Source organism: Melospiza georgiana, chromosome Z, assembly GCF_028018845.1.
Source record: "Melospiza georgiana isolate bMelGeo1 chromosome Z, bMelGeo1.pri, whole genome shotgun sequence".
NCBI classification, from domain to species: Eukaryota; Metazoa; Chordata; class Aves; order Passeriformes; family Passerellidae; genus Melospiza; species Melospiza georgiana.
In genome coordinates this window covers 25,633,769-25,657,739 of record NC_080465.1, presented here as the reverse complement: position 1 = coordinate 25,657,739, position 23,971 = coordinate 25,633,769, and the positions used below count along the sequence as shown (strand labels likewise).

The following is a 23,971-nucleotide window of genomic DNA, read 5'->3' as shown; positions in this document are numbered from 1 at the left end:
CCCAGATCCTATACCATGGTACAGGCCATGAACCTAAGGGCTCACTTTAATTAAACAACATCAAAAAAAAACTTAAATCCCAAACAAATTGAACAGAAAACACACTGTACCACCTACTATCTTGTTCCACAACTTTATTGCCATTGGTGACAATGGCACCAATAGTCTTCATTTTAAATCTGAATACATCTAAATTCAACTCCCAAAACTCGGTTCTTCTTTTATAACTTCAGTCTCTTCTTCTCATATATTTCTTAGAAGACATCTGTCCTTTCTCAGATATCTGTAAATTACAATTCCTTCTCTTTCTCTTTTACCTGCCATATATTTTCTGGAATCTCTCAATTTACAGCAAACTTGTTCTTTTCTTGACTCTTCACTGAATTTTCTCAAGCCTAACAACTCCTATTTTGAATTTTGCACACTCATAAAGGATCCAACATTCTGAAAAGAATTGCTCTAGAGCTAAATACAAAAGTAACCTATCTTCTGGTTTTCTTTTTATATATCTCTGATATACACTGCAGTTTAGTTAAAATAATTAGGGATATACAATCAAAGTTGTCAGTACTAATAAGAGAGAGAATCAGGATAAAGTGTACTTCGTGGGCAGTACTAAAATGATGATTTACACTCTAGCCAATAACTTGTTAATTTTCAAGCATCACAGATATTGGTGAAAAGATAATGGGCCAAGAAAAAAAATTTAAAATAATCTCAGTACTTTAGACTCTTGGTTTTTTTGGGGAGAATGGCTGTGTTTGAAGTTTTTTGGGGTTTTGTAGAATTACTCTTACTAAGGAAAGAATAAATTAGCTATTCTCAAAAGTTCTCTATTTTTAATATGCTATCACTGACAACCTTTTTAAGATACTGATGCACTGTAATAGTGATGAAGAAAAACCTGCTGTATTGCATGCATGTGTGCTCAGTTGCAAGTGAGAAATAAAATAATCCTTAGAAATGCAAAAGCACAGAGAAAGTATTAAGTAATCTTAGATTTGAACAGATTATAAAATAAATAAAATGGAAACTGGATAGTCATACCTGAAGACATCATTAAAAATTTCCAATTTTTTGTAGCTGGTAAGTTTTCTGGATCAAATCAAGAAAATTACATTTTCTAATTCTCATATTTTCATGTTCCAAACTGAAAGAACAAGAAGAAAATTCTTATTTCTTTTGCAGGTACAGCAAACAGTTTAATTGCAAATGAAACTTTTTAAATAAGATTTGATATTGTTAAAATCTACCCAGAAACTGATCAGGTGCAGTGAAGCAGAGTGTGGAAATGATAAGACCATCTGAACCAATTACATTTCACAGAAATGACAACCACTAACATAATTTTGTGCCTTGGAACCAGTTTGCTTACATAACTTATGCCTACTGTTGAGGTCTGTATTTCAATAAAGCAAATGTGCAAATGGCATGATTCCTGTTAGAATAGAGTCCTCCATCAAGTTAAATAGCTGCACAACACACTAAAATCCAGATAGCTATCATTCAACATCATTCTTGCATCTGTCTAAATTCTTGTTGCAGTAAATAAGATAAAAAGGGGAAGTGGTCCAGAAATAAACAGCCTTTCTTGTTTTTATTCCATTTGTTGGCCTTTCCAAAACAATGTCTACAATAAACATCATCATTAATCATCATCATCATCCTTACAGTTAAAAAACCCTGACTAACTCCAGAGATATTATAGAAATAGAACTATACTATAATGTGGACTTCTCTGAGAACAGCATGTGTAGACAACACGCTCTTTCTACAATTTTGATAACTTTTTAAATTAAAAGATCCCTTATTACCACCCGTCCATTGTTCTTTTTTTTCTCAAGAAAGCCAGATGAACACCCACAAAATAATGGAGAACTACAATTAATGTCAAAACAGTAACAGACACTTGTTATTAATCAATGCAACAGCATTCAACATTTAATAACCATAAATTCCACCCATTTTGTTGTGCCTGTTGGCCCAGCTCTTTGCCAAAATTGAGCACGACATTTTTGCTAAGATGCTTCCAGCAAATTCCTCATTCTTTCAGGAACCTCTCAGAACAAAATCTTTTCATGAACTCTCTGATAAGCTGTCATGCTACCATTTCAGAGAAGGTGCTGCCTTAGGGACCTGGCAGAGGAGAGAAAATAGAAATTCAAAATATTAATTTAGCATTAGTAATCTATTTTGCAGCTGCAGTGATCTCAGGAGAAGTAAACTAGAAAGCATAGGATATCAAAGGATGACTAGATTTGCCATTTTATGATGATATAAAATTCCTCTAGCCTGTAATAGCAATTTTTGCCCAGCACACTAGTTTAAGAATGTAATTTAGCAACATGTTGTTTAGACTTGATCTCTTCTATGGTCTGTTCCATGGGAGCAGACTGTTTTAACTTCAAAAACCCTGGAGTATGTGTCTCAGCTTTAAGTGCTGCTATAGTTTGAGATCATTAGCACAGATTTTTTGAACACAGCCAGAAAAAAAATATAAACAAATCCCAGCATCTAGAAATTGAGAAGATTTTTACCTCAGGTGTCCTGGTGTCAGAAAAAATTTTGTAATTACTATAAGTTAAGCCCATTTTAAATGTTAGAAAACAGAGTTATGTTATATTAGTAAGAAGGCTTTTCTATGACTTCACTAAAAAGCTTCTCTCCTTTTAATGAATGCTTATGCAGGAAGAAAAGCATACTTTTCATAATTTGAGCTCCAGCTTCTTCCTTTGTTTCTCAGTGAGGACTACCGAAAATTAATCCAGCACAGAAAGATATGGACTAACTTAACAGTCTCCTAATTTCCTAATTCCTAAACATTTCATTAACTTTTCTAAAGGGAACAGTTTCTCCTAAGAGAGAAGGCATGTTTCAGATAAAAGATAAAAGGACAGAGGGAGTCCATGATCGAAGAAAGAGTTTTCATATTAAAGACTGGTTGGCAGGTATCAAAATCAGCATGAAAACCCAAGAAATATGGAAGTAATTAAATACCACAACCTCAGTCTTCTTGCTAGCATTCCAATTGTAGCCAAGCTCCACTAGGCAAATTGCTGGGTGGAAGTCACTTTTTATTTTCAGATAAAAGCTTGCTATGTCTAATGTACAGCTGTACTTTTCACATATCTATTCCCTCTGAAGGTAGCAATTTTCCTAAAGCAGGGGAATATTCATGTGTAGAGGAGTCCTTTAGTAGATGACTTCAGTCACTGAGGCCCAGATTTCCCCCTGTATTCAGAGGGTGCTGGGCCACCACTTTGGACTAGCAAAGAATTGCACTCTATGCTGAACTTATTCCATGCTGAAGCTGAACTTCAAGACATCCTCCTTCTTCACCTCTGCCTTCTAAATGCCTCTGTTTAAATGACTCTATTATTTTTCCTTTTAACATTTCTTTCTTCACCAGGGCCTTGTTCTTTACTTATTTCTCAAGTTACCAAATGGCAGCAGTGACTACAGTAAGAAAAGGAAATACAAGCCCTGCACAAGACTATTTTCTAACTGGACAAATGACAAACAATATGTTCCAAAATCTTACAGATATAAAAATCTCAAAACTCTTCAGGCAATAAATGTACATGAAATCATTTCTGACACAAGCATGATTTCTCTTCCATAATCCTCTCAGAATTGAAAGCAGGCATTTATGTCACCTTTCTGTTCCCCAGTCTGGCCTTTTCCAGGACAAAATATATGACTTTACAGTGCAAAATACTAAGACCGTTTGTTTGCTTGTTTGTTTGTTTGTTTGTTTGTTTTTAAATCCATTTGCCCAAGTGCTTCATTCATTTACATTTTCTTTTCATATTGGGAAATAATAGATTGTGACCACTGCATTTCATCCATGTGCGAGACCACCTACTTACAAGAAAGAGATCTGGCAGCAATGAAAGAGCAGAGTGAATAAAGGATGTGTATCTGGTGCATGAGCACAGAAATGCAGCCAGCTTGTCCTGCCATTGGTAGCCCCCCTCAGTACACTATTTTGATTGTTTGTCTCCCTTGATTAATAGCCAAAGGAGACATGAAATTACGCCTTAGGAAGCAAGGGATACTACATAGGCCTTTGAATGTGGGGGAAAGGCACTTGAAATAAGTGCAATGAAGGACACCTACACTGGGGTTTCAAAGAGCTGACAGCACTGTCCAGGCTATTTGCAGATCATTATATAAGCTTCATTTTCAACACCCTGGATGGTCTGAGGTAAGTGAAAGACATTTAAAATCAAAATTAAAACTAAAAACACTGAATCAGAGAAACAAAAGAAATCCTATAAGAAAAGGTTATTACTTTAGAAACAATTTCTGTCCACTGCCCTTCCTATTTTCTTGCTAATCTGCACTGGAGCCTGAGCAGTGAAATATTCAGAAGTGCCCAGCCCCACTGAAATCCAATTTCTTTTTCTATTTTTAAAATTAAAGGTCTTGAGTCAAACCATGATGTATTATGCAATGAATCTGTAACAGGAAGAGCTGTATAACATTGCCAGCTAGTGGTCACTTGACTTCAGAGCACAATAACTCAATTCTAGCACAGTTTAAATATTTTTGAAATGTAATAAAACCTTTTATAGTTGTAGCTTAAGGAAATGACAAATAAATTGCAAACATATTTCAGTACCTTAGCCATCAGAACATAAAATTCTGCATGAAGGTAACATTTAGTTCATGAATATGCTAGTTCTTCATTTAGGTTTAGTTTTCTAGTAGAAAATTACATGAAAATTTTAAGTTCATTTCAGCACTGATTCCAATGGTGCAGGAAACTATATGATATTTTCATTAATGTTGTTTAACTTTACTATGTCATCTCTGAGCTGTATCTTCTAACACCTGGATAATAATATGGTTTAGGGTTTTTTACAATTGTTGCTGCTAAAGACTGTTTATTCATTAGAAGTGAAGCCTTACAAAAGCACAGGCATCAGAAAACAAACATGTAATGGATACAAAGAGACTAAGAAAATTCAGGAATCTGCATTTATAATGAGGCATGCATTTATAATAATTATACTTAAAATATTAATGATGCATTTTTCTGAATTCTCTCTGTAATCTAAGGTTTAGAGTCAAACAAGCTGTTTTTATGAAGATATAAAGCTACATGAACACCAAGTAATGAATAATACACAGTAAGAGGAGAGAAAGAACGGATCCTAACATGAATGTTACGTCCTGCAAAAACATATACACTTAAATGTTGCTATAGATATCTTCAATAGCTACAGTACATTTGCAAAAATTAAGTCAGCTGGCATTTGTGTGTCAGTATGTAAAGGTCATAGAGCAGAATATACATTCTGGAAGGCAACATCTCCTTCAGATTAACATAAGAAAAAATGGAAATTTTAGGGAATTATAAAAGAAATTAAAGGCAAGCCTAGGATGGTGTAAACAATTATCACCAAAGTGTTCTTATTAAGACATTGTTGGTCTTAATATGTTAAAGGTTTTACCTATGTCATCATTTGAAGCCAGTTTTAAAATTGCACTTTTCACACTTGGATCACAATTGGGAGCAACCATTCCCTTGTGAGAAATCTGTGTTAATTCATCCTGCCCTGCAGAGAGATCTATTGTGTGGATTTCATTCCAGAGCTGGCTGTGGTTATGGGACCCACACAGCTCCGAATGAGAGCACACCATGCTCATACTGGCAGTATGCATCTGCGGGACCAACCTGCCTGTAAAGGACTGGGCAAACATAATCTAAAATCAACCTATTTAAGGTCCTTCTAGCCTCAGGACATCATTCTGCAAAGATTTACATGCCCATTTAATTGTATTCTGACCTCAGCAGGACTAGCCATGGGTAAGTACAGGCATGGCAGGCGGCTTTGCAAATGACTCTGGGACTTGGGATAATTCTGAGGTGTGACCTGAGACACTGAGTTTGAGGGCCAAGTCCTCATAGTCTGAAAAATTGCACTGCCATTAAAATCCATGTGAGGACTATCCCTAGAGGAACAGATCTTTCAACAAAGGCAGAGAGCTACCAAAGAGGCCTTACTCAGAATCCTTTAAAATTATCCGCTACAATGGAAGACCTAGTTTAGAACATGTTTTTAAAAAGAAAAAAAGAAAGTGAATTTCACCTTTTAATCTGAAAGAGGGGTTAAAAAACGCAAAAGAAAATTTGTTCCCTTTAGGCTAGATCCACACCAGCTATTTCAGAGCAGTTTGGAAGCCCTTCCCTTAGCCCGCTCTACTGAAGAGTTTGCTTACACGGGATGGTTTTTCTGTACACTGGACAAATGCCTTGGGCATTGCAATTAGCCCCTCTTTCACAGTAAAGTCTAGTCAGCCTTTAAACATTTCATCTTTAGATATTTCCAAACTACCTGTGTGGTGGAGACTTTTAGCATAGGGGACCAAGCTAGACGTAACTCAGAGTAAATCCCTTGAAAAATAAGTGTAAACAAAACCAGAAGTCCAGAACAAGCTTCCAAATACCAGTCCTTCCTGATGTACCATATGATCTCCTAATGAAGATATAAAAATAGGTATTGGGTCAACAGTCTCCTCCTTCCAGAAATTACTACTATCAAAACGCATACATATGATTTATTATTTTTTAATATACTTAAAATTTTTGTTGATGTATACTTCCCTTTTGTACAGAAAGCAGCATTCCTAAATCTTCTCTAATGCAGTTGCACAGCTGGATCATCTGCCTGAGATAAAGGAAAGACATTAAAACAGAACTCTCAAAGAACTAGCATTGCCAGCAATGCCAGAAATGGTCCTCTGACAGACTTCCTTCTTGGTAGCACCACTTGCCTTTGACAACACAAAGCAAAGTCCTCTGCAGTCATCATCCACTCTGCTAAAATGCCAACAGCCATGGCAAGGCTTTTAACTATATTTATGAGAGGTTAGTAGCAAAACTCAATGCAAGATGTTACAGAAGAGGGAGGCAATTTTATTAAAGAAAATTATCTCAAATACACTGTGTGTGCAGCTGCATTCTCTGAAGTACCAAGGTATGGTTTCTCTTTTTCTTTTACAGGCTGGGGATGAGCAGATGCAGAGCAGCCCTGTGAGAAGGGCTTGGGGGTGTTGGTGGGTGAGAGGCCGGACATGACCCAGCCATGGGCACTCCCAGCCCAGAGAGCCAAACGTGTCCTGGGCTGCACCCAGAGCAGCGTGGGCAGCAGGGGAGGGAGGGGATTCTGCCCCTCTGCTCTGCTCTGCTCTGCTCTGCTCTGCTCTGCTCTGCTCTGCTCTGGGGAGAGCCCACCTGGAACCTGCATCCAGCTCTGGGCTCCCAGAGGACAGAACAGGACTCACAAGAAGGACAGGGACCTGTTGGAGTAAGTCCAGAGCAGGCCATCAAGTTGATCAGAGGGATGGAGCACCTCTCCTGTGAGGAAAGGCTGAGAAAATTTGGATTGTTCAATCTGGAGAGGAGAAGGCTTCAGAGTAACCGACTTGCAGCCTTTCAGTACCTGATGGGAGCCTTAAAAGAAAGATGGAAAGGGACTATTTACAAGGGCGTGCAGTGACAGGACAAGGGGGAATGGTTTCAAACTGAAAGACAGCAGGTTTAGATTAAACACTAGGAAGAAATTCGAGGGGAGTGGTGAGCACTGGAACAGGTTGTCCACAAAAGATGTGGATGCCCCATCCTTGGAAGTGTTTAAGGCCCGGTTGGATGAAGCTCTGAGCAATCTGACTCAGTGAAAATGTCCCTGCCCATGGTAGGCAGGTTGGAATTAGATGATCTTTAATGTCCCACTCAAGCCATTCCTTGGTTCTACAGTTCTGTGATACCTAAGCAGCCTGGTAAGAATCCCTTGGGCTCACCATGCGTGAGAGTCTTTCTGAATTTTCCCTCATCTGCCTCAAGATCATCATTGGGGGACCACTGAAGAGAAGACCCCACTGTCTAAAATCGCTGGCTCAGAAGGAGAAAGTTACATGCCAACAAGGCCCTGAGACCTGAGAGCATTGCTAAGTTATTGTTTCCACAGGTGTGTTTGCTGTATGCTAAGAAGGGTCACCATGCCCCATTTGCAACAATAGCAGCTCTGGAAGCTGTCCCAGCTCTCGGCCTGGCTGACTTCTCCTGAGTTTCAGGTGGTCTCCCACAGAAGATCCTCACCTGTTTTACAACCACCGTGACAGACAGACTGAGATGCATGAAGCTTCTCCATCAAGGACTGAGATGTGAAACCCCCATATGAAAAGGCCTCTCTCCTCCTTCCAAGGACTGGGACTGACTCCCCAATCCTGGGAGGTGTGTGTGGGAGAGGCAAGCTGACCAAAGCAAGATGGATGTTGCAGGTGTGAGCATTAGACCATGAAGACTGGCTCACCCACCACTGAGAACACAGACTGTGTGTACCCTTTCCAAATACCATTCCCTCCTTCCCCCATCAAAAAAGAGTATAATTAGAGTCCAGATGGACTACACCTCTGAGATCTCCCAGACGTAACAGGCAGATCCTCAACTGGACTGGACTAAAGGACTACGTCTCTACGTTTGGTAGCTATATCCCTCCCTTTCTCTCTCTCTCTATCTTTTTCTCTTCCTTAATCCTGCTATCACATTTCAATAAAGGCGCATTTGTTTTGATTATTACTGCATATCCCCTGTGCCGTGTTGGTTTTTTGCACCCTGAGATCAAATCCACGAACCATCATGAAACCTGTTAGTAAGGATGGATCGTGACACCACGGAGCACCAACACTGCTCTCTACACAACTCTCATACATCTCGATTTCTTTTGGATTGACTCCTGCACACTGACTGGGCCATGTGCTAAACATATCCTATTGCTCCACTACTGGAGCAAATGCCCAAGACTTGTGGTTCTTTTCATTTCCTCTAGGAACATTTTGTGGCTCCAGATCTCTCAATTTGCCAGCAATAATATTGCAAGTTTTCCCTTCTTGCTATCTGTGTTGGCTTTGCACAGCCTGTTTTTTTGGTAGCGGGGGAGCCACAGAGGTGGGTACTTTGACAAGCTCTGGAATGTCCAACAGAGCCAGTCCCTGGTGGCTCCAAAGCTGGGTGTGCTGTTGGCCAAGGCTGAGCCAGTTATAAATGGCAGTAAGGCCTCTGTGATAACACATTTAAGAAGAAATCAAAACACAGTTGGTGGAACAGCCCTGCAGACCCCAAGGTCACTGAAGAAGAGGCAGGAGGTGCTCCAGGCACAGAGCTGGCATTCCCCTGCCACCTGTAGTGCAGCCCATGGTGAAGTGAAGCAGCTGTGCCCCTGCAGCCCATGAAGTCCATAGGGATGCTGAGATCCACCCACAGCCCATGGAGGAGCCCCAGGCTGGAGCAGGTGGGTGCCAAAGGAAGCTGTGACCCCGTGAGAGAACCGTGGAGAGAGGGGCCCTGCTCCCCTGCTATAGCAGCCTCTCCTTGAGGGACTGCACCCCGTGGAAGAGTGCCCCAGGCTGCAGCAGTTTGGGGAGGACTGTGTGTCCATGGGAGGGACTCACATGGCAGCAGGTCACAGAGAGCTGCTGCCCTTGAGAGGGACTCACATCGGAGAAGTTCAAGGAGAACTGTCTCCTGTGGGAGGGACCCCACGGTGCAACTGGGGAATGACTCCTCCCCCTGAGCAGCAGGATAAAGCATGGCTGAGGAATTTACCATAATCCCCATTCCCTGTCCTCTGGTACCACTGCGGTAAGGAGGTAGAGCTTGGGAAGGAGGGAGGGGTGGGGGGAAGGTGTTTTCAAGAGCTTTTTTTACTTCTCATTATCCAGCTCTGATTGTGTTAGTAATAAATTCACTTTATGTCTCTAATTTGAGACTGTTTTGCCCTGATGATATTTGATGAGAGACTTCTCCTGGTCCTTATGTCAATTCATGAACCCTTTGTTACATTTCTCTCCCCTGTCCAGAGGCAGAGAGGAGTGAGCAAGCAACTTTTGTGGGTGCCTGGCATCCAGCCAATGTAGACTCATGACACTGTCATGGAATATGAATGAAAAACTATATACAGCATTCTGCAGCAACTTACACATACCATACCCCTGGCTCAGCTGTTTCTAAGGTTTTAATACATTCTTCTGTTAATGCTTCAGTTACACCATTCTTAATATTTTTGGTATAAATATCTATACATTCTCTAAGTTAATTATCTTTGTTTCCATTTGTTTTTCAATAATGGGGCATGTGCTAAATATCTAGCCATCTAACCTCGCAGAGGCATGACTCCTTCTGTGCCTGACTACTTTCAGTTGCAAGTTTATTTAACACAACAGCTGAATACTCTTGCCAAAGGTATTCTGATATTTACAACATTTAATTATAAAACAGGAGTCTATTCTACTTGCCACCACCTGCTTCAGCAAACACATTTCTACTGCACAGAGGGTGAGTATTTTTGGATATTATTTAATTAAATTCTTTTTCAAGACTGTGCAGGTGAGGATTTTTATTCTATCCACAGGATGCATTAATGAAACTGATCTCAGATGTCACAATCTTTCAAAGAGACACCAAAGACTTTTCACTTCCTCAGTATGTCTGTCCTGGGGGTTGTCTTATTTAGCATTAGCACCACAGTTTGCTCTCTGTTGGTAAAGGTTTTTGTGGTCCTTCAAGTTTAATGGTGATGCCAGGTATAATTTTATCAGATAGTTCAGTATCTTTTTGATATAACACTGCTGTTCTATCATCTAAAAAAGCTGACAAGGTCTCAGACTAACATCGAAGAGGCATGTATGATGTTTTACCCAAGTATTTGAAGCTCAGTGCCTTAAGGCACTTTCTAACTCAAATACCACTCTGGGGATTGTGGATGGATGTACTACTTCCTCAGCTAAGATTTTCTTCTATGACTAATTTCTCTTAGGAATAAAGTGGTACTATCTTTTTACAATGACACCTGCACCTTACAGTACTCTTGAGACCACGACGTGAAAGCAGACACTGTGAAAACAAAAGCCAAGATTTTCTGGTATTTTTTGCTGCTAACAGTAGGCTTTCTAGACATCTGCAACTAGCAGTGACAGACACTTTCACTCCCTCCTGCCAATGGCATTATCACCGCAACCTTAGGCAGTAAAGACACAATGCAGTCAAGTCTTAAGTGATCAGCACATTCAATGCTCTAAATAGAACTGCTGTGTCAGCCTTCCCTTAGACTTTTAGGTCTTTTTTTATGCAGGACAAAAGCTACACAAGACAGCATCAAACTAACATTCCTTTGACAAAAAGCATGTGAACGCTCCAATTAAAGCATGGGTATTTGCTGCTAAACCTGTCATGTGCCAAAAGCTACAGACCTCAAAATTTGCATGGACAGGAAAGAATTGTCATCTAAGGGTGAAAACAATATTGCATCATGAACAAATAAATCAAAGACATTTTTGAAGTACTGTAGTTAAGAAATTGTATCCTACTGGAATTAGTTGCAAAATGGACACTTGAGACTTGTGGCATCTTCCATCTTAAAGCAGCCTTCCATCTTAAAGAACAAGTTATCTAAAGGTGTAAGTTTTCCTCTGTTTCCTGTAAGTTTGTGGCACACAGTATCAGAGGAAAATGGGTATGTCAGATGGGGATGAATTGTCTTCTTTGAAGGCCATTTCTCAGTTTTCACAGATCAAGTTTGCTGTACAGATTTTCTTATTAGCTTTTGATTCATAGGTATAAATTCAAATGTCTAGGTATATTTCAGATATAACCTTCGCCAAAATCATTGATCAGTGTCATGTCAAAAATATTTCCATTCAAAGCTAGGTTTGCAAGGAAAACACCTTTTATCAAAATGATATTAACAAAACTTTCTGCAACCAATGTTAATCTTTTGCGTCACTTTATACAGATAAACCTTGCTTACCTCATGAGGTTTTTTTATCAGGTTTGAAAATTCAGTTGGTTAGAAAGTCATGCTGTCTTCTTTCCTTCTCTTTCTTCAGTAATACCATGCTTTCTCAAATGCACTTTTAATACACTTAATTATCCTATCTGTACTCTGCTCTAGGTAGCTTAGCATTTCTTGTAATCATGCAAGAAATACAATAACAAAAGACAAAACTCTTAGGTTGAGTTTGGAGCCTTTGCAAATAGGGAAACAAATTTAAACAGAATTTTAAAAATTTACCTCTAAAGGTATACATCTTCACTGTTCCATTTTTATTGCTCTTTCTCCAAATATGACTATGTTTAACACTGAATAAAGCCAAATAAATTCAAATATATTTACCAAGGGCTCCTTCCATAAACTTAGAGATGAGCTTTTACTTTTGTGTATTTCATAATAAAGTAAAAGACCTCAACCAACTGCTTGAGGCAACTGTGCAGAACTTTTTAATATGATTGCTACATGGTAGCTTGATGTATTTTTCCCCCTAGAGATGGAAGAAATAGGGCAAATGAGTTGTTTTTACTACCTTCAGTTATTACCTGGAGTCATGAGTTGTTTTTCCTTTTGACAGACGCTGTAATGTCAAGGTGGAACCAGCCCACCCTTGGCGAGGCTCTACCCTAGGAAAGTGTTTTGTTCATAATAGGCTGCCTGACAGTCTGACCTTTATCACATTTTTCTTTCCTGTCATCTTCAAGAAGGGCAGCTGTGGTGTTGTTGATGTATTTCATACACAGACAAATAATTTCAGAATTATTCTAAAACTCTAAAAATTAAGTTCTTCTCTTGATCTTGCAACATCATCTGGTTTTTGCAATTTGTACTAAAAATAAGGAAAAAATCTGAATTTATTTTTGATTACTTGGTTCCAGGATCATTAAGAGTTTCTAGTGCTCTGTATTTCCCAAGGTGCTTTCCCAAACATGCCTTCATGTCTGAAAAATGAAAGCTAACTCATTGGTAGGGAGAGCTTACTTCTTGAGGAAAAATTGAAATCTATTGTCCAAGAAGATTAAATCCTTAACCACTCAGTAAGAGTCACAAATTATCAGCTCTACAAACAGCTTTTTCCTCTAAGGACTGCACAGAGGCCTGCAACATCTCTCCGAGGTCAAAATGTGTGCCTGAAAAGGATATGCAGAATGCAATTCACTTCAGGTGGCATAATCTAGTGAATATTTATATTTCTTAATCTTCCCTTCCAGTTTTATTTTTCTTTCAGTGTTAAAAAAATATATAAAGTATACCTTTTGAATGCATCTTTAAATATTGTACCTAAAATATGCTACTATTCTTCTTAAATACATGTTTTGAACTTTCTGGAACCACTAGATGCACTGAAATAACACAAAGCATAGTAGGAGTAGGTAGCTGGGCAAGTTTGATGTTTCAGCTATTTATAAGCCAATTACAGATGATGGCAATGATGAAAAAATACATTTTGTTTATTATGTAGGCATAAAGAAGTAAGACAGCAACAAAAAGCTACTTTTGGGCTTTAAGCAACAAGGAAGGGTGCTTAGACCTGCACGTGTAACTTTTTTCTTCAGTGCTCAGCACTTCAGTCTGTAACTAAAACGATTTTGTCATGTTTGTCATGTTTTGCTTTTTTCCCTTCACTGCTTTTCAGAGGATATTTGAACCACTACACTGAGAAACAGCATTAAGTTACCAAAAATGGCACCTGCATCTGATAAAGCAGACGCCCCCATATATGATTAAGTTTCTCTTACTTAAAGAGAACACATCAGGACTTCCAGAAAAGAATGCAGTAAAGGACTACATTTTGACTTGCTTCAAAGTGTAAAATATGCTTAAAAATACTCTTCATCAAAACTAGGAGGAGGAGAAGGGAAAAAAAATAATTGCCTTTAAAACTTCCTTTCAAACAGATTTTCTGGACAAAACAATACAACCACTGACAAGTTTTCAAGATCAACACTTTCCATATGTGTAGAAAAGTACTTTGTCATGAATAATGTTGCCTGCCAGTTAGTTATTCACCAACAGCTTTTCTTCCATCATCACCAAATAAGGTCCTGATTAGCAGATTTTTGCCTACATTCACATGATCAGAGCTAGCAGCACAGTTTTCTTTACAGCCTGTTTCTTAACACAATTATATTGACACATAAGCATTAAGGTGTACATCAAGCATCAGTCAAGGGACACTTCAGATACAAGCAATTTTCTGAAATCCATAAGCCTAAGCTCTCACTGGGGTATGCAATCAGAAGTGGCCATTTTTTCATGTCAACAGAAAAAAGGACTATAAAAAATATTGACTTCCAAACTGCTAGCACATAATGCAGTCAATTGCACTTAAATCATGCAGCTCTGTACTTCCTAGAGATTCAGCTGGTGATGCAGCATTTACTTTCAAATTAAGGAAGGATTTTAACACATTTGCTTTAAGGTGCCAGTGCTGAAAATGCAATATGTAAAGGCACTTTTACAGCAACAGAAAATAGACTGCAAGGGCAGCTGAGTAGCAATGCTAGGCCTGGGACTGCACCCTGAACCATGCCTATCTTCCATTCTCTTACTGCAGTGTTCTTTCAGAAAACAGAGCAAGACTACTCTTTTCAGACAGTGGGAGAAGACAAACAGCACCTTCTTTTCTGTACGACTTGTTCAAGAAAAATTGTCTAGGAAATAAACTGATTTAATTTAGTTACACATGCTGGATTCAAGATTTTACTCTTAGATCAATCTCACCACTAAGCTCCTGAAATGGAACCCATGAGACAGCATGCCACTAAACAGAGGACTAGAAGTCATGCTCAGTCTCCTCAATCACATAAAAATAGGCTGTTCTGCGGATCTACTCGTCCTGCTTCACCAACTTTTTCAGGTTGACCAGGAAGGGTCTCAGGTTAGCCATCCTGTGAGTGAAAGCTTTTGGACCAGAACAGAAAAGCATGACCAAAAATTTTAAACAACTCTTAAAATCAAATTCTCTTCTTGTTAGGAGACATAATGATGCTAGTATATATATAACAGATTGCTTAACATGCCTGTTAAAACAATCTAAGTATTAAGTTTATTTATCACAAGTTTTATGATGATCTTCTAGTTATTATAATCAAAATACAGTAGCATGTTTTCACAATAAATGCACATACACAACAGAGCAAAATCTCTGAGGACAGAAGTTCCCCAAGTATAGTTTGCCAGATCTTTGTACTGTTAATTCATAATGTCTTTCCCTGCTTTTTTGGTCTTTTTGGGGGTTTTTGTTTGCTTGTTTGGTTGGGTTTTTGTTTGTTGTTTTTTTTTTTTTTTTTTTTTTTGTGGTGGTGGGAGACTGTATTTGTTTTCTTCTGAAAAAAAATGAAAATAAAAAAGAAAAAAGAAAAAACAAAGGTAAATTTTATCAGAACAACTAGAACTTTGTTTCTCTGGATCAAAAGCACGGCCCCACACACAGATCAGCAGCTGCCCCAAAGAAGCATGCCCATTACTACACTGAGGAAGTGAAGAACGCTTATTGCATGTTGTTACATTGCAATAAAACATGCTCTGGAGCAATGGTCTCCCACATAGAAGTTAAGCACACCTCAGGGGTACAAGGAGGAAAGCTTTAGTTAAAGGTATTTTATTTACCACCTAAAAGTATTAAGAATTACAACTTTACTAATATATAACATATCTTGACACTGCACTCTCATCTGTGTGTATGCCAGACAGTCACACTCAAGGCAGACAGAACACAAGGTACCCACCCTTGGGGAAGACTGGGTGTTTCACAATGCAGAAGGGAGTTGACAGTGATGCCCCCACTCCTTCTTTCATTTTCAGTGTATTGACATTTACATGTGCCCAGTAAAGCACATCAGCAGACTGTATTACCTATCTGCAACTAAACTAACTCTTATAAAATTACCTGGTCTCTCAAAAATGGTCTGGAAAAAAAAACCAATGCAGATCGAAGGTAACACAAATGATACAAGCAGAAACACACGTTCCAGAGGTGATACTTCTGCTTCTAGTTCAAGTCCTTCATCAATCACTTTGCATGGTAATATCACCGACAATGTAGTCGATTTGAGAAAAAGTTGGTCAAAAAAAACTGAAAACAGTCAAAGTAAGTACTTGAAATACAAATCTACTAGTGCTATTTCTAACAATGAACGTCTTTTTAAGTGTATATTGTACCTTTAGGCATTAGCTAACAATCGTACAGAGCCACAAGGATTAACAGGGCATTTACAAATTAGCCATCCAGGACAACCTTTGTAAGTTTTTTCAGCAATGTTTGATGTCCTGTGATATTCAATGCATTATTTCACAGATTTCACAGAAAACACTCTGAAGTTTGAAGAAGAATGCCGAAGGCTTGAAGAAACAAATATTAGAACAAGTTATGGGTTGTGGGAGATTTGAAAGTAGAAGTGCTCCTATCCTGTCTCAGTTTAAGACACTTGCTAGATTTTTTTACATTATTAAGCACATAAAGAACAACTTTTTAGTCCCTGATAAAAAGATGTAATAGAAATAGCAGCTGCTCAACAGTAAAGTGTTCCTTTATTTAAAGTTCTGTTTTGTGAAAAAACTGTACAAGTGTAACCACTGATGAAGTGGCTGCTTTGAATAGAAACCCTTAGAAAAAAGGGATCTAAGGATAAGGTTACAGCAAGAGTGAAATTTATTCACTGGATCACTCATGTGCAAGCAGGTGTGGCAAAAAAACTGGAGACAAAAGCACACAAACTCCTACATTGTCATCAGTGTGGTAATTGTATAAAAACAAGACCTTTCAATATTAGAATCTTTACAGTATTTTGGAAATAGATGGGGAGCTACCATGAAAGTCTTTTATGCTACAGGGGTTCACTGGTTATCCCATGTGAAACTTATATTTTTCTTCCATGGAAAGAAAAGCAGTTGGTCCACATCTCCTGACCTTTTCTGTGACAAAAAGGCCTGCCAGTACTATGCCAATATTTTTGAAAAATAAAAACATTCAGTGTATCTCTTCAAGATAAAGGTATTGTTCTAACAATAAGCAAGAAAAATTTCCTTTTAAAATAAAGGTATTTTATGGAGGGAGCATTTTGAAAACGGAAGTTTGGAAGTGTTTCCATCATCATGCAATTTTGTTGCAAAAAGAAGCGCAGAAGTTTCAGCCATAAAAACCTCTACTATTTGTACACTTCTATAGGGAAGTAACTTTCTAACCCATTTAAAAGAATCTTCCAGAGGGAAGTTTTTTAATCAATTTGTAAACACAAAAATTCAAGACCTCTCAATTAGCTTGCAAATCCAACTGACTGACATCAGGGAAAATGGAAACTTCCTAGTTGAGCATTAACCTGAATATTAATACACCTTTGCATAAGTAGTGGGCAGGACAGAAAAACAAGGATCATGATTTCATAAGCACAGCCTTCAACACACTTTCCATTTGGATAAATATCTTTGTGAGGTATCTATTTCAGTAATGACAGATACTAGAAACAGATATTAAATACATATTGACGTTTAAAATCAAGATAAATTAACTTAGAACCAAATCTTAAAATCTCTGTACCACCATGTTGAACAAAAATTCCTAAAAACAATGAGGCATCAGGTATTTCTGAGCATCATTAACTAATTTTCTACTGGGAATAGAAAAATACTTTACACTACACATAAAAATATTTGAAAATTGTTTATCTCATCTATAACTTACCTTTTTACATTTTTATTGTGTACTTAATTAGCAGAGTAGCACATATAATAATTTATATAGAGTAAGGATGTGTGCTTAAAATATTTTTTTTGCATCCAGGTCTGGATTCCCCAGCACAGGAAACCATAGAGCTGTTGGAGTGAAGAGGCCACAAAGATGACTGAAGGACTGGAGCACCTCTCCTGTGAAGACATGCTGAGAGCTGGGGTTGTTTGGGATTGTTCAGGGTTGTTCAGGCAGCAGAAAAGAAGGCTCTGGGGTGAGCCCTTCAATATACAAAAAAGACTTTTAGGATAGGAGGCAGCTTTTCACCAAGGTATGTAGCAACAGGACAAAGAGTAAGAGTTTTAAAATGAGAAGAGTAAAGTTTAGTTTGAACAAAGGGAAGAAAATCTCTGCAATAAAGGGTGGTGAGGCACTGTCACAGGTTGCCCTGTGGATAATTAATTCCTAGCTGTGGATAATTAATTCCTAGAAGTTCTGGATATGTTCAAGGTCAGGTTGGATAGGGTGGCTCTGAGCAACCTGCTCTAATGAAAGATGTCCCTATCCCACAAGCTTTAAAGGTCCCTTCCGACCATTCTGTGATTTTGAGATTCTACTTCAAAAATCCAATCCATTGCAGGGATACTATAAGCAGTAATAAATTTGACAACTGCTACTTTTAACACTAATATATCTGTATTCTATTCCATAGATCAAGTTTATGACATTCTAAGCTAGGATCATGCAAAACTTACCCAACTGCAGTCTGGCCTGCAGCAAAAAAAGATTATCCTGCATAAAAGCCCAGAAATTCAAGAATACAAGAAAAATTGAATTTTCTACGTAAGCTTCCTCAGAAAAAGCTATTAATTCTGCAGTAGTGTTCAGATCAGAAATTATTCTGTGTTTTTTGTACTTTCATTCTCCGCTTCTCCACTCCAGTGGATAACATGTCAGGAACCCATGGAACGTCTAAGCAAAGCATGCTTTTCACCACTCTTGATAACACAAACACAACACAACAGAACAGGAATCCAGGTACTGTCATCCAAGACTAGGATAAACCCACTTCTGCTCTGAAGCAGCCAAGGCACAACAGTGAACTTGGAAAAACAGACACGTACTCACAAAACCTAGAAAGCTTGGTATTTATATTTATTATGCATTAGGAAGCTTACTAACTTAAAAACCAACCTGCATAAGTACAAAAGGTTTCTTATCTGTGCTCAACATGGAACAAGTTTCAAAATATATATTTTTAAAATTTGTTCAGTCAATACACAAGCCTTTTAAAAAAAACTGTATAACTGTCTGTACCCTCATTACATTTATAAATACATGATTTACACAGCACCCCATCTGGAAAAATTAAAACTCCTTACAAATATCTACATATATTGTATACATATAAAACATTCATAGGAGTACTTCATCAAAGTTGGGTTTAATAGTCCATTTACACTGCAGCAAAATACATATAAATCTCTGTGTTCTTCATAAAATGTCTCTAAAAATTAGCACATTTGTTATAATTCATCACTCCTTTGAAGCATCTTTTAGAAAAAAAAGATATTCATATATCTATGATATTCAGCAGGTAAGACAGTGATATGAAGGCTGAATATGATTAATAACTGAACACTAAGAAGCAGTTAAGGCAGCGGTCAAAGGAATTAATAGGAAAAATTAGTTTATATGGCAGATAAAGTGACAAAATGCAGTACATACATATATGTTTTGATGTAAAGTACTCTGGCACCCACTCAGAATTGTCTATTTCTGACACTGCTCATTTTAATATTAAAATATTTTTTTATAAGCAAAATATTAATGGGACCTGGCTCTTCGGTGCCCTCTGGATTTGTTTTAACTGCACATAACTGATTATTGCAGAATGTGGCTTTAAGGTTTCTGCATGACCTTCATTTATGGCTAAGTACTATCCTGTGTGATCACACACATTCACAATTCGGCCATCTCATTTACATCACTGCTTTCTGGTAACTACTGGAGTTCTTGCTAGTAAATAATACTTGAGAATTTCATTGAAAACCACTATCTCAGGTACCAAAACTATATAGAGATCAGTGCCTTCCATGCTGTGAAGACTACATGTGGCATAGATGCAGACAAAAAGGCATAAGAAATGTAAAACAACCTATTGTAGTGATGGCTGAAATTGTTCTGACTCAAACCTGTTTATTTTGCATTAATTTGCAATTTTGGGAACTAAACATTCAAACTTTAAAAAAAATCTGTCTCTGTATTCAGATTTCTACCCAATATCAGAATTTGACACAGCATTTGCAGTCCAATACTGGGTAGAATCACACCAGCTTGTGACCTGCTGTTCTAAAAAACCACTCCTGCATGCATGACATCAACCTCAGGTAGCATACAGCAAGTGACCTCCTGTCACAGCTGCCTTCTCCTGAAAGGCAGGATACTCTGTACCTCCCATCAAGCTTCCAGAGCCACAATTCAGTGCATGAATTTGTTCCATCAGCCCCTCAGAATTTAGCCTTCATACAGTGCTATCCTGCAGCAATGGTTCAATGTCCTCTTCGTTACTTTGGTCTAGGTTGTTACTTTGACTACTGCTGATGCTGTTGCTGTGTTTTTTGGTACTGCTGGCTTTGTTCTCAGGAATAAATAAGGCAACTAGAAAAGCCAGGAGAACAATGCATGCTCCAATCAGGAAGGCGGGACCAGGAACGATCGCTCTCTACAGGAAAACAAGCATAATAAAGAATTCATGTTTCAGACACTGACTTCTGTATTATTAACTACACCACTAAGGCAGGAGATCATGAGAGACACATTTATGGGGACTATAAAATTTTTGCAAACAGGTTCATATGTGCACTTTAAAGTGAATTTTCTACATCTAAAATCCCCACAAATTCCTCACCTGATCTCCACACTGATTGAAAAATGAAAAACACATCAAATTTTCAATTGAAAGTATGATTGCCTAGATAATGAAACAGATGTTGACTTGATGCTTTTTTGTAATTTATTTTTTTGCTTTAGGCAACATGCTTGTTAAATCAACAAGACTCCTCTGAACATTAATAGAATAAGATTTCAACATCCACAAGTACAAGTCTCAATAACCTTAGCTTCACTTTTCCATGGCTGAGATATCTAGAATCAAGTTATCGAAATAAACAAGCATCCCCAAAAAAATCAATATATGGGTGAGCAAAATAACAGTGAGACTATTCTCGCTGCAGACACGTGTTACTCATGTATGACAACTCAGTATTTGGAGTTATTGTCTCTTGCTTCTAAGCAGTTTATTTTAAAGTTCAAAAACAAAACTTATCCTCATTTCCTAACCCCAACTAAAAACAAACACCAGAAAGGTTTTAACACAAATTTTAATCAGCCAGGTTTGATGGCAAACCTCTACAAAAGAAGAATGTCAGCAATCCAGCTTTTTTTTTAATCTTTAACAACTTTTCTGTATCTGTGTAAACTAAAACTAGATAAAACCAAAAGTGAAGCTTGTCAATCCTGTGTACTTTTATTCTACCAAATTAAATGTAGGAAGTTCTTCTCAAATAAAGTGGGAAAATACCTGAACATAAGTATACAGTAACTGGGTATTTCCCTTGCCTCAATTCTTGTTACAGTCAGAGGCCTAAATTTTCAGCTGATGGTCCGCACATATAAACAAATCAAAAATATATTTTGATGATATTAAATCTTCAAGAGGTGCTACACACACAAATACTCAAAGAAGAAATGAACTTCCACAAATTAATACACCCTCATTTGCAGTATAACAGCTAATTCATCTGAACAGCTTTTGAGTGTTAACCACATAATTGTGGTTTCACTGAGAGGAGTGAAAATCTTTCAAAAGCTGCCCTTTGTCATTGCATTGCCAAGTGTTATTATTACTCTCCAACACATCTGACAACTCCTCTGTTTGCTGTAATATGTGGAAATCATAATGATGCAACTTCACTCAAACTTTAGTTCCAGTAAATTTACATCAAAATAAGTTACCTGGCACTGTTACAATACCGAAACCAATGCTGCTGCTACTGGAAATCTAAGTATTTACGATCACATTTAAATTATCTTAATCTGAATTATTTAATAAACCCGAAAAGTGAGAATTAAGAACAAGAACATCTTGTTCTTAAACAACTTAATTCTCACTTTCCAGGTTTATTAAATAACTAAGATTTTAAATCAACCAAAAAGACAGATTTCTGGCACAATAAATTCTACACAGGAAACTCCACACCAAATTTTGAACTAACCTTATTACTGGGATACTGCTGTGTTGCAGTTTCAGAAGTGTTATCAGGTAGGAATTCATTGAATTCCACATGGAAGACAAAGAAAATAAGGCCATACAGTGCTGGTCCCAGGCCATTGCACAGTCCTCTTACTCCAGTTATTATTCCTTGGACAACACCTAATGAGGAAAAAAACCAAGTAGAATTATCTTTTTTTAAGCAAGGAAGAAATGCTCAGAGCCAAGAGCTCTGAGTGTATTCTAATAATTGTTCCAAAATAGAGCATATCATAATTATTTCTACATTCTAAGATGTAAGAAGTTTACTGAAGACAAATCTGTTGGATTCAAATAATCCTCTGCACACCATAGTCCTGTCACTATACTTGCAGATTACTGGAAGAATTATTATTTTTATTATTGGATAATATTTCATTATTATGATAAATAAATTTATGTCTAGGTTTAATTTTTAATATTAGAGTTCTTCCACTCTCACCCAAAGTCTGCAATGAAGACAGCGAAGATAGCATTTAAATGTGGTTCCCATTAAATTTATTTTCAAGTGAAATTTAGAGTAATGCACCTAAGTGTTAAGAATTGTGATTGGGAAAATACGCACAAATTGTGACCAGTATTTATTTAAATACCAAGTAACCTATTCAGGGCAGTAAATTAAGTATACAGCAGTAAATTCACAATACTTGACTGACTGCACTTTTATAATGGATTCTTTTTAAAGCTTGATTAATCAAAGTGCTATAGGTACACTTCTGTTTTGATTTCATTAAGTAATTGTGGCAACAGTGCAAAAAGTGTTTTGATGATATTAACTTCACATAATAAGAGTCTAAAAATGCTACTTGACAATATTAATAATCTGCTTCATCCTTAAGGCAGTAACTTGTAAAATGGGAGGAAAAGAAAACATGCAAAAAAGTTTTTACTTCATAGGTTGATGATATGAAAGTTTAAAATCTTCATGCCACTAGGTGGCAAAACCTCACTCTTGAAAGCCTTAGCTATTAACACCATTTTCCTCTATGTAAAATCAAAGTTCAATTGCTTCTGTCAGCTTAACTAAACCAGTAATTTCCTGATGTAAACAGAAGTCTTTAAAAATCTTTAAATGTCTCAAAAAATGGGAGAGAGGGGAATAATTACAAAAACCCATGTAAAATACCATCTTTTGCATCCTAAAACAGAAATCCACCTCCTGGAACAGTATCTCCTTGGTAATTCTCAGATTTCCTGCATTTACCTACTTCATGTTGTACAAAGCTAAAGTATAACTGATACTCAAAATTTATATGTAAGCATTTTTTAAAGAGAATACTAAATTCAAGTTTGAGAACAATACGAAGTCTTTTTACCAGTGTTCTAATTTGTGATGACTTCTCATTTCACTTTAAAGGAGGAGTAATTTCTGACTGTACATTGCTTTTCATATCAAACACAGTAAATTATGTGTTTTCTCAGTTTAACTGGTTATGTTGGCATCCTTTTCTACTCCTGGAAAATCTGAAGTATTGTATCAAATAGGGCCAACTTTTCTACAAAAAAAAAAAAAACTTCTTTCCTTCATTTATTTCAATCTGGTAAAATGTGTAATTAAAAAGGTAGTATTGTTACATTAATCCTCACTGTTTACTTAGAGAATACTGCATATAATAAAAGGAAGAGAAAAAAAGAGAATGTTTTTGTTGCCTTCATAGTACTGTTACAGAAAGAAAGACAAGAAGTAGCTAATCAGAAATTATGTCTTTTACAATGTAAATATGATAAATTTGTGCACTTCCTTCCTCCTTACATGGACTAGCAGACTTCCACAGGTACTACCAAGTGAAAACACACAAAGATAACTTGAAAAGTACACCTAGGTAACTCTTCTGCTTTCTAGAGAAAAAAGCAGTCTGATGCAAAAACAGCAATTTATCAAATACTCACCTTGTTGATCTGCCTCTGCATTTCGTGAAACCAGAGCACTTATTGCTGGAAATGTAATGCTTGACATCGCTGCTACAGCTCCCGCTGCCCACATCATCCTGTGTTAAATACATAATTTGAATTAAAAATGACACTGCCCTTATAATTACTCCCCACACTACCACAAGAGCACCCTTATTTAACATTTCATTCCTTTCAAAATATACATACTAAAACACCTAAAGAACTGGAAATTATCTGGTTATCTTCCTGCTCCCTTCCCATATA

General features: G+C 37.4%; 1 protein-coding gene across 2 annotated transcripts in view; it reads right to left on the bottom strand.

Annotated features, from left to right (window-relative positions):
- Positions 1-205: 205 nt before the first annotated feature.
- MFSD14B (major facilitator superfamily domain containing 14B) overlaps positions 206-23,971 on the bottom strand; it is a 48,591-nt gene continuing 24,825 nt past the window's right edge. Inside the window, exons 10-12 of one of the 2 annotated variants that reach the window (XM_058044175.1) lie at positions 23,705-23,802; positions 21,780-21,937; positions 206-2,136 (exon numbers count right to left, since the gene is read on the bottom strand). In XM_058044175.1, coding sequence (XP_057900158.1) covers positions 2,104-2,136; positions 21,780-21,937; positions 23,705-23,802 — 289 coding nt within the window. In that variant the 3' untranslated portion in view covers positions 206-2,103. Of the gene's footprint in view, positions 2,137-18,636; positions 20,228-21,779; positions 21,938-23,704; positions 23,803-23,971 lie in introns of those variants that run through there. The other variant, XM_058044174.1, reaches the window with a different exon arrangement.